This window comes from Gigantopelta aegis, chromosome 5, assembly GCF_016097555.1.
Source record: "Gigantopelta aegis isolate Gae_Host chromosome 5, Gae_host_genome, whole genome shotgun sequence".
Taxonomy (NCBI): Eukaryota; Metazoa; Mollusca; class Gastropoda; order Neomphalida; family Peltospiridae; genus Gigantopelta; species Gigantopelta aegis.
Window position 1 is genome coordinate 28,719,013 of NC_054703.1, and position 11,903 is coordinate 28,730,915.

Here is an 11,903-nt window from a genome sequence, read left to right on the forward strand (position 1 = left end):
CGCTATTTTCGTTTCTCTGTTCTCTCTCTCAGTCCCATGTGTCTCTCTATCTCTATTGCTCCGTTTGTCCTCCTCTCTCATCTCGGCTATCTCGTCTCTTCTCTCTCTCTCTCTCTCTCTCTGTATCTCTCTCTTCGCTCTTCTCTCTCTCTCACTCTACTCTTCTAACTCTTCTCTCTCTACTCTCTATCTCTTCTCTCTCTCTCTCTCTCTCTCTATCTCTCTCTCTCTCTCTCTCTCTCTCTCTCTCTCTCTCTCTCTCTCTCTCTCTCTCTCTCTCTCTCTCTCTCTCTCTCTCTCTCTCTCTCTCTCTGTGTGTGTGTGTATGTGTGTGTGTGTTTGTGACTGTCTCTGTGTGTGTGTGTGTGTGTGTGTGTGTGTGTGTGTGTGTGTCTGTTCTTTCTTTCTTAACGTGTTTTTTTTTTTTGTCTTGTCTCTGTCCTTCTATCTCTCCCTGTTCCACCCTGATGTATTTATCCTTCTGTAGCTGTTTCTCTGTTTGTAGATTTTCTGTTTTTTTCTGGCAATCAGTAAAACAGTTTAATTGATTGATAAAAGGTCTTCCCAACCGTCTGGATATTGTTGATCACTGAGGGGTTGACATGATGTATCCGAGTAACCTGCCAATTGTCATTCACGATCAGCTGAAAAATTAAAAATATTATTAACTATAGTTTATTGCGTTAAGTTGTAATGGGCCTAGTATGAACATTTAAGTAGTAAAATACCATTTCAGAGAACATTTTTATATTTTATCTAACGAAAAAACAACAAAAAATGTGTTTATGATACGTAGAACTTGAAATAATGTGTTCGTTTTTTGTGTGTTTTTTTGTTTGTTTGTTGTTGTTGTTTTGTTGTTGTTGTTGTTGTTTTTTGTTGTTTTTTTTTGTTTTTGTTGTGTGTGTGGGGGGGGGGGGGGTTGTGTTTTTTGTTTTTTTGTTTTTTTGTTGTTGTTGTTTTTTTTTTGTTGTTGGGTGTTTTTTTTGTTGTTTTTTGGGGTGTTTTTTTTGGGGGGGGGTATATATATATATATACACATAAGCGCTGTATTACCTTACTTTAATTCCAGTCAGCCATTACACTATATTCAAATGACGTACGGATACGTGTTGGTTTTTTTTTTTTTGAATGGAAATGACGTCAAACTTGAATGACGTCATTTTGAATATCTTACATAAAAATAAATTAGTGCTTAACGTGTTTTGTTTTCTGAATGCTGGACAGCGTTCAGTGTAATGTTGCTGTCGAATTTGTTTTTCATGACTAAGAATGCATATGTCAATTGCCTTCCAAGTACGTTTGCTTAAATGTCAATAAAAGTAGTGCCGTGATTAAAATTAGATGCCATGGTTTACATCTAGATCTAGGAAGCATGTGCGTGGACTCCCATGTCCATAACACATTTATATTTGCAAAAATAATCAAGTTTAAATGTGCGACCAATTGTGTGTGTGTGCCTTTTATGTGTGTGTATTCGTGTCTGAGCATACAAATGTGAAAAAATATCGGGCAAGACTACTTGCAATAGGCCTTGTTGGTCTATTTCAACATTGATAAAAACGGGGGTGGGCTGGGGGGTGGGACGGAACGTCATTAATGGGAGAAAAGTCTGGACGTCACGACTCAATAATATATACAGATAAATATCAGTTATACCATCACATTCTAATACAGCCATGCTTCAAACGGAAAACATTATATATAGAGGGTATATTGAAAGTAATTTATTTTATAGTACGTAACTTTGTTCCGAATCATTTCACTAGCCATATCATTTCTCCCGATATCTTTTCAAGTTAGTTCAAATCACTGGCAATGATAGTTGCAAGTAACGTTTCGTTATTGGTCTTTATGAAAGGTCAACTGAACATGAAATCCAATTCTGCTATCTGTTAATCCACATGTCATAGTCGAAAGGATTTTTAGATTGATAAAAGTATGACTGACAAAAACGTAGGGCCATAATTTTCATCGAATTTATCAATTCTGGAGGTATGTGATCTGCAAAACATTGTGTAGAACACCAGTTACACGGAATGAAAAATAACCGTTACGACATCCATGGGGGGGGGGGGGGGGGGGGTGTGTTCTTGTTTGAGAGTTAGTGTGAAAACTGAATAGGGCTGCTACATCTCTAAAACGTGACGTCATTTAGAAAGGGACAAAAATAGTGACGTCACGACATCAATAATACTATATACACACATAAATAATCAGTCATTAATTACATTATAATACACTCTTTGTGTTTGTAAGATTGTAATAACATTGCTACGTTTTTTGTAGTAAACAACTTTGTTCCTATGTCAAACTAGAATAACACATATTATTTTGATACATCTATTAGAATAACACAAATCCTTTCTATATATCTTTTAAGTAGTCATCAAATAATCACAGATAAAAATGTGCCTTGGGTGTCGTTATACAAACATCTGAATGATAAAACCGTATTCCGGTATCAAAATCGTATCTCTGACAAGGCAGAGTCAAAAGGATGTTTGGAAACGTTTTCTTTGCTTCCATGTTCTACTATAAGATGTTCGTTCTTAGAAGGACTGAAACTCCCCTGGGAGATACGTCGTTATACAAACATCCCGTCTTGTTTTTCTATCTCCTACTTACTTTGAATCCAGTATCTGTCACTAGGATGGTCAGGTTAAATTGTTCATCTTGGGTGAATGGAAAGTATGGTTGGTCAGTTTCTGCTTGGTCCCAAGTTCCACCAGTTAAGGAGCCCCGAAGCACGGTGTTTATGAAACCAAAATAATTGAAACGCACGTCGATATGCAAGGCTATAATTGCACGTGCATCCTTCACCAGGTTGAATGAGAATCTGAAACAGCAACTTAAAGTTGAAGATCCTAGTTTCAACATGTAAACATGGACACTAAGCTTGGTTAATCTACAGACCTGTAACGTATTTGGATTAAGTTACAACAGAGTGAATCAAGAGTCTGTGACGTTTGAAATGAAGAAATATTGTTTTAAAAATATACATGAACTTGTTTTCATAACCGTTACTTCTCAGAGGTATTTGCGTTTCATTCTTCTTTAAAATGCATTTTGTTGCATTGCAAACGCCAGGATGACAAGCAACAGTTTGGATGAACGGAAATGGTAAATCTAAACAAAACAAATGTGTAATATCTGATGTTAATGATCAAAAACGGCTCTAATTGTGAAAATTAATCCATTAGTTAGTTTAATGTTGGGTCAGACTATCAAGTGTCACGACAGAGTTCGCCAACTCGACAGTTGCATTGTAATTTCTCCCACATTTCGACTTACAACGGGTGCACCCTGATTAACAGTTAATCAATCGTAGGACAAACATCGAGTGGTAAGAGTGTTCAGACTAGGAAATGAATATTTGTAGAAGTTGTGAGATTGGCGAGTTGGCCAAGCCCGTAATGACAGTTGGTAGTCTGATCCTAGTATATCGACATCACTAGAGCATATTTAACTTAGTAATCATCGGCTGCTGGATGTGGAACATTTGGTGATTTTGACGTATATTCTTAGAGAGGAAATCCGCTACATCTATTCCTTTAGTAGAGTGAGATATGGACACTGTTCTTTTTGATGTATAGTCTTAGAGAGGAAATCCGCTACATCTATCCCATTAGTAGAGTGAGATATGGACCCTGTTCTATTTGATGTATAGTCTTAGAGAGGAAATCCGCTGTATCTATTCCATTAGTAGAGTGAGATACGGACACTGTTCTTTTTGATGTATAGTCTTAGAGAGGAAATCCGCTACATCTATCCCATTAGTAGAGTGAGATACGGACACTGTTCTTTTTTTATGTATAGTCTTAGAGAGGAAATCTGCTATATCTAGTCCATTAGTAGAGTGAGATATGGACCCCGCTCCACGAAAAGACATTAGTCCTAAGATCACCTTAAGTCCATAACCAAAGTAAATCAATTGCAATGCGCTTAAACCAGTTCCCGTTAATAGGCCGGTGCTCGATCAGTCGATGATATTATGCCGACATTAGTATGTTATTATGATGATGATGATAATAATAATAATAATAATAATAATAATAATACCATAACATACATATAGTAATCATAAGTAATAATATAATGATGAATATACTTCGTATTGCATGCATATTACAATACCTTGAGTTATTAACAGGCGTTCCTATTGCCTCTATCTTCCAAACATCGGTAACTAATCCAGGAACAGGTATATAGCGAGGAGTTGTCTCAAAGAAAAAAAAGTATATATGTATAGTTAAACTTTGAAAACAAACTTTGGTGTCTCAAGCTTAAGCGACGGACCCTGTCTGTAATAACATACTTTAAACAGCAGGCAACAGGGGTCCGAGAGAGAGTCAGAGGTATGTACTACATAGAAAACATGATCAATTGTCGTGTGCTATAATTTTCTCGTCGCCAGGATATGGGTTCCAGCATGACAATGCTAGAGTTCGCCGTGCACGAGCTGTCACAGATCAGATCGTCTACAGATACATCAAATGCAGACTTTGCCTTATGATGGTGTCTTTTTTGTCTCATCCATTCAGTAAATAAAGTATTATTGTGCATGAAAAAAAGATGGCTGAAAAAAACAACCTTATACATAAAACTGCATTATTGTATCGGTCGTGTCAGTTGCATGTGTTAAATATTATTTAACCCTACACATTAACAAGATAGTTTGTATAATGAAAGTTATAATAACTAAATATTTATTTTAAATTCTTGTGTATTAACCTAACTTCACCATATCGCATTAATACGAAAAAAGAAAGAAATGTTTTATTTAACGACGCACTCAACACATTTTATTTACGGTTATATGGCGTCAGACATATGGCGTCAGACCACACAGATTTTGAGAGGAAACCCGCTGTCGCCACTACATGGGCTACTCTTTCCGGTTAGCAGCAAGGGATCTTTTATTTGTACTTCCCACAGGCAGGATAGCACAAACCATGGCCTTTGTTGAACCAGTTATGGATCACTGGTCGGTGCAAGTGGTTTACACCTACCCATTGAGCCTTGCGGAGCACTCACTCAGGGTTTGGAGTCGGTATCTGGATTAAAAATCCCATGCCTCGACTGGGATCCGAACCCAGTACCTACCAGTCTGTAGACCGCATTAATACGACGTCATATTAAGCACAAACAGGTGATAGCCTGTTAATGTAGGAAAATATGTAATTCTGTGGGACTTAAATACTAATTTTTGGAACCATCCAAAATGTAATTGTTATAGTATGTGGATAAAAAAACAAATATGGTTCATTTTTCTAATAGAGGTCAAGGTCATTGTGACGTTGTTCAAGGTCATAACTCAAAATCGGCTTATAGCATCAACGTAAGAGGGTTTGTTTTGGGGTTTTGGGGTTGTTGGTTTTTTTTAGAACATAGACATGCAGAACATCGATAGACAGCTAGAGGTGAGCATGATACAAATAAGTCAATATTGTATAAGAATATTGTATACAGGGTAATAACCAAATTAATAGCCAATTTTTATTATAACTGTAAAATGTTGTTTGTTGTGTTTTTTGTGGTGGGTTTCTTTTCTTGCTTTTTGCCCCCCCCCCCCCCCCCCCCCCCCCCCCCCCCAAAAAAAAAAACAACACAAAACAAACCCACAACAACAAACATATGTTGATTTAGTTTATATTATCCAATTAATATGTGCCTATATTATCTTTGTTTCTTAGGTAACATAAAGGAATATATAGCATTTCTTAGTATAATAAGCAAACTATATTACCTGACCTCATTATGTATGTATGCATTTCAACTAAAAGGCTTCTCTAGGTATTTTAATCATCATCCGACTGATCAACATCGAGGACAAGTGTGTGTTTTTGAAGATGAAAACAAGCCAATTTGAATTTTATGTCATACATTACAAACTATATTTTCTATAAGAACACTGAAAATTACTCAATGTTTGCCACGGCAGCCATTTTTCGAACTGAACTCTATGGCTGCCATAAAATCCAGTGTAGATGTCAGAATTGTGTATATTTATTGCTATTTCACACGTAATTACACTGAATGACATATATTAGTACATTACATAGCTTGTAGGGTTACTGCATAATGATAATGTTAGGGGCAAATCCACAATAAAAGCCACATATAGTTATATGTTCATAAAGAACTATGTCAATATTTTCTATTTCATTTTTGTTAAATAGCTGACATTAAAGACTTACAAAGTTCATACTAGACTAGTATATTTAAAATCGTATATGCCTTCTATTTAATAAATACTTTAGGTGCAGCATCAAAATTAATACCAAACGCAGTTATTGGAGAATTATTTTGTCCAGCGTATCTCTTTCGAGAAAGTGTCTTAAATATTTAATTATGTTGCAATCATTCACAGGTTTCATATTACACACATTGTAGACGTGAACCACGTAGGACATACGAGTCGCATACACCTGGACTCATTTTCTGATCGTGTGCAGGGGATGAGCGTGAGATAATTTTCTGGTCTGTATTCCATATGAACCATCAGCCAGCAAGTACCGCTCTTGAGAGGAATGTGATACTCATTTCTCTTGTATGCCTTTTCTGTGACGCAGCCTATTTATAACATCATGTGTGTGTAGACGGAAGGTAACATTCTGAATTCCAGTCCATAATCATCCTGGACTGTCCTGTGTATGCCAATGACAAATGGATTGTATGTATTATGCCATATTGAATATCATTTAATTGTGATCCTTATTTGCCTGCATACGAATATTGCAGCTCTCAAATTAGGAATGAGTTAGCGGATGTCCTTATGTGTGCTGGAGTTGCCTTTTCAGGAATCATAGATTGCTAAAACAGCTAATACAACACATCCTCACCATCTTACTGTTGAAGGCATGTCCGATTTATATTTAATGTAGATCAAAGACTGGTATAATCACATAGCTGAATCATATAGCCCGTTGCAGTTTTGTTTTCCAGTTCTGCAGTTGGAAATAAAATTGGTTCTCCTTCTCTGGACAATTTGAGAAGCAAATTTCCTTTTCCATTTAAGTATTCTAACCAACATTTTATCATCATTGTTTTCTTTAAATAACCCACTCTAAGTGACTTTCAGTCCATTTGCAACATTTAACGAGGAAATGAGTTCAATTGTGATATATAATATTATGCTGAATTATGTGACGAAAGCATGATAAGCATTCTCTGCTATTGCTATCGACCCAGGAAAGTAAGCAGAATAATGCTTCCATGAAAAGTGGTATTAGAGCTGTAGACCTGGCATAGTTCGGGTGTTGGATGGTATGAGGACCAGAAACATTCAACTAATAGGAGAGTTTGAGTCATCTATGAAGATCAGTCAAAGGTGGGAAATCACAGACACCAAACAGACTTGGAACAGACCAAATACACCCAGAAGACATTTCTTCTGATAGATGTCAAATTGGGACAAATGTATGGTTTTCGTGGTTCAGGTCATAGCAGCAACATCCAAAACACTCAATATGTATATAGCTATAGGTTGTTTTTGACGCTGGACATGCTTTTAGATATCTAGTTTAGAACTTGACAGGTGTCTTTCATTGTCCATGTTAATTTGTTGCTGTGACAAAATGTTTTCATTCATTGGTAGGGGCAAGAACACATGCTGAGTCACTGAGGAGGTAGTAGACAGATATATATATATATATATATATATATATATATATATATATATATATATATATATATATATATAAGTATCTGTGATTTAACCAGACCAGCATCTACAGAACACAGAATGTGGTTTTAACTTGTGCACAGCATGCAAGAAAGGAAGCTTACCACAATTTTCTTTATCTACTAAATGGACACATGCCTTGCGTTGGAATTACATAGAAAACTAGATAGTGAAAGTTCGTTTTGTTAAACAATACCGCTAGAATACATTGGTTTATTAATCAAGGGCTACTGGATGTCAAACATTTGGTATTGTGACATATAATCTAAAAGCGAATCCGATACTTTTTTTATTTTAATGTACCAGTTGTGGGGCATTGGTTTAGACAGGAGCTTGAGGCCATTGAAATGGTTCAATCTTTCAACTCAAACATCTCAGTTGAGCACTCTACCGTCTGACGTCATATTAAGATCAAGCTCGTGATATCCCAAGTGGGACATAAATTAATAACATCATTTGTTTTTATGGGATAGCTCTGTCCCATATACCAGAGTATAAGACAAAGCAATTTCTGACATAGCTTGCTATCATGGGATAGCTCTGTCCCTTATACAAAAGGATAAGACGAAGCAATTTCTGACATAGGTTGCTATCATGGGATAGCTCTGTCCCATATACAAAAGGATCAGACAAAGCAGTGTCTGACATTGCTTGCTATCATGGGATAGCTCTGTCCCATATACAAAAGGATAAGACAGAGCAATTTCTGACATAGCTTGCTTTTATGGGATAGTTATGTCCCATATACCAGACAAAAAGACGAAGCAATTTCTGACATAGCTTTCTTTCATGGGATAGCTATGTCCCATATACCAGAAGATAAGAGGAGAATAATAAATAATAGCTCTGTCTCATATTCCTGAGGATGAAACCATCATTCTACGATGCTGGTATCTCGTATATCACATTTAATACTTACAATGTTGTAAAACGACACACGCTCACAGGATCCATTAAGACTACTCCACGATCCAGGCATCTCACAAATACTCGTCAGACTGAGTCCAAACAATCTGTAGTTTGCATCACAACTGTATGTTGCTGTACTGTGTACTGCCGTTGAACTGTACATCACTTTGCCATTGGGCAGGTGCGGTGGCGCGGGACATGTGGCTACTGTTAATAATAATAATAATAATGCATGCAATATACAAGGTGGTCGCAATAGGCAATTTAGTAATACAATAAATGTACATTAAATGTGGTAAAATTTGGACTTTGGAGAAAGTAATTTTATAGGCATTTGAGAAGTATTTGCTGGAATAATAACAAGAACAATAATAACCCTCACGATTATAATAGGTCTGCACGACGCTAGTCGCTAAGAGACGTAATGACTATAACAACAACAACAACAACAACCGTGAGAAGACATTGATAAATCAATCATTGGCTGTTGGAATGTCAAACATTTGGTACTTCATACATAGCCATAGATAGAAAATCTGCTACATTGTTTTTCATGAGTAGCAAGGAATGTTTTATATCCACTATCCCACAGATAGGATAACACATACCATGGTCTTTCATATAACGGAAATGGCCCCACCGACGGGATCCATCCTAGACCGGCCGAAAATTAGGTGGGTGGTTTAACCCTGAACTACATTCCGTCCTAATAACCACAACAATACCAATAATAATAATATTATTATTATTATTATTATTATTATTATTATTATTATTAAAGGGACATTCCTGAGTTTGCTGCATTGTAACATGTTTCCGACTAATAAAATATTTCTACGATTAAACTTACATATTAAATATATTTTCTGGTTTAGAATGTCAGTGTCTGTATATTCAATGTGTTTCTGGTCGTCTTAATATTTGTAAGAAGCCCAAACTGGATTTTGTCTTCAAATACTTTCGTACGTACGAAAAAACACTATTTTAGGACAAAAAGATGAAATTTAACCTAATACAAATATTAGAACGATCATAAACACGTTTAATATACAGCCACTAATATTTTATGCAGAAAAATATATTTTATATGTAATTGCAATCGTTAAAATGTCTCTGTTAGTCAATAACATCTTAAAAAGTGCAGCAAACTCAGGAATGTTTAATAATAATAATAATAATAATAATAATAATAATAATAATAATAATAATAATATTATTATTATTATTATTAATATATTATTATTATTATTATTATTATTAATTATTATTATTATAAATGTAGCCTTGACATCTGTTTTACTTTAAGGGGTGAGATGTATCCCAGTAGTAAAGTACTCGCCTGATGCCAGGTCGGTGTGGGGTCGATCCCCATCAGTGGGTCCATTGTACTATTTCTCATTCCAGCCTTTGTATGTACTATTGTGTCTTTGGGATCACAGCAGTCAATTCGATCATGTGTCTTATTGCCTGCTATTCTAGACCGGCCGCAAATTATGTGGGTGGTTTAACCCTGAGCTACACCCCGCCCTAATAACCACCACAATACCAATAATAAGGCGGTAATAAAACAAAACATTATTTTTTTAGGGGGTTGCTTTTTAAGGTGTGTGTGTGTGTGTGGTGTGTGTGTGTGCGTGTGTGTGTGTGTGTGTTGTTAGTGTTTTCTTGTCTTTTTTTCTTTTTTTTGGTAAAAACATCTCGGCAAAACCAATCCATGGGTCTCGCTAATGAGTGTATTGTCCCATTACAGAAACTTTTAATCTCACCAACACATGTCAAGTTGGTTGGAGTCTATCTTCTTGTCACGTCACACGTTGACGTCGTTGTTCCACTAGCCACGCTGTAGCCGACGTTACAGCTGTAGCTGGATACAGAGTCCAGTAAGGTTCCGAGCGTTGCCTTGCTCGCATTTGGAACATCAGGAGGCTCGCCACAGTTAATTTCCGAAATAATGGAGTCTCAGTAACATTTTAACAAAGGTGTTATTTTCAAAAAGTGTTCTTGTTTTTGTTGTTGGGTTTTTTGGGGGGTTTGGGTTTTGTTGTTGTTGTTGTTGTTTTTTGCTTAACGCCAACACTGGAGCACATTAATTAATTAATTAATCATCTGCTGTTGGATGTCAAACATTTGGTAATTCTGACACGAAGTCATCAGAGGAAACACGCTACATTGTTCCTAATGCAGCAAGGCTGCAAGGGATCTTTTATATATAGTTTCCCACAGACAGGAAAGCACATGCCACGTCCTTTATCAATGTGTGGTGTACTGGTTGGAACGTGAAAACCCCCCAATCACTTGAATGGATCGAGTGAGAGCGAAAACCTTTCCTTGAAAAGATACACATTAATTTCACCACAACCAGTATTTCATTCAACCAGCTACATATTCGACATATCATATTTATATTTCGATATGTAACTGAATTTTGTTGACGTAGCCATAAATAAAAATAACAATATTATATATATTATATATATATAATAATATATATATATATATATATATATATATATATATATATATATATATATATTTGTAAAACTGCTCCAAGCAGCGAGCATTAGCTGCAGAGAAAATTGTACATTTCGTAACACACAATCTGGCAGTGGCAGTCTTTCTACAAAGTATTGCTGTTTTATTTAAATATTTAACAATATTGTTGCAAAATGCACATTAATTTGTTTTTTTCCTTCTGACTTTATCTCAAATGAAACTGACCCCACCCCCCCCCCCCCAACCGAAAAACAAAACCACAACCAAAAACCAAAAACAAATAAACAAACAAAAACAACAAAACAAAAAACACAAAACACAAACACAAACACACACACACACACACACACACACATTAGTGTTGTCATCATCATCATAATCATCATATTTTCATCACCATCAACGCCATCACTAACATAATCAGCACTATCATAATCATCATTATCATCATCTTCAACATCATCATTATTATCATTACCATTAACGTAATTACAATTATACATAGTCATCAGTATTATATAATTTTCATCACATCACAATTATCATTACCAACACTATTTTCACCATAATAATGATCATCATCACTATCTCTATCTTCATCATTGTCGGTCATAATGATCACCAACATGTCAACATCAACCTCGATTTCATCATTACCTCCATCATATCTTTACCATCATCATCATTATCATAATCAAAATCATTGTCACATCGTCTTCGTTGTAATAAATACCGCTATCACATGTGTCATCGTTACTATCATCGTCGTCGTCATCATCACCATCATTATTATCACTGACATCATTATCATCAA

General features: G+C 35.8%; 1 protein-coding gene across 1 annotated transcript; it reads right to left on the reverse strand.

The window, feature by feature from the left end:
* Positions 1-341: 341 nt before the first annotated feature.
* LOC121373061 lies at positions 342-11,702 on the reverse strand. Its single transcript, XM_041499504.1, has 6 exons — positions 11,639-11,702; positions 10,408-10,554; positions 8,607-8,803; positions 4,138-4,223; positions 2,629-2,839; positions 342-644 (listed from the first exon to the last, which is right to left on the reverse strand). The coding sequence occupies exons 1-6, from the start codon at positions 11,700-11,702 to the stop codon at positions 528-530; spliced, it is 822 nt and encodes a 273-aa protein (XP_041355438.1). The 3' UTR covers positions 342-527.
* Positions 11,703-11,903: the final 201 nt, after the last annotated feature.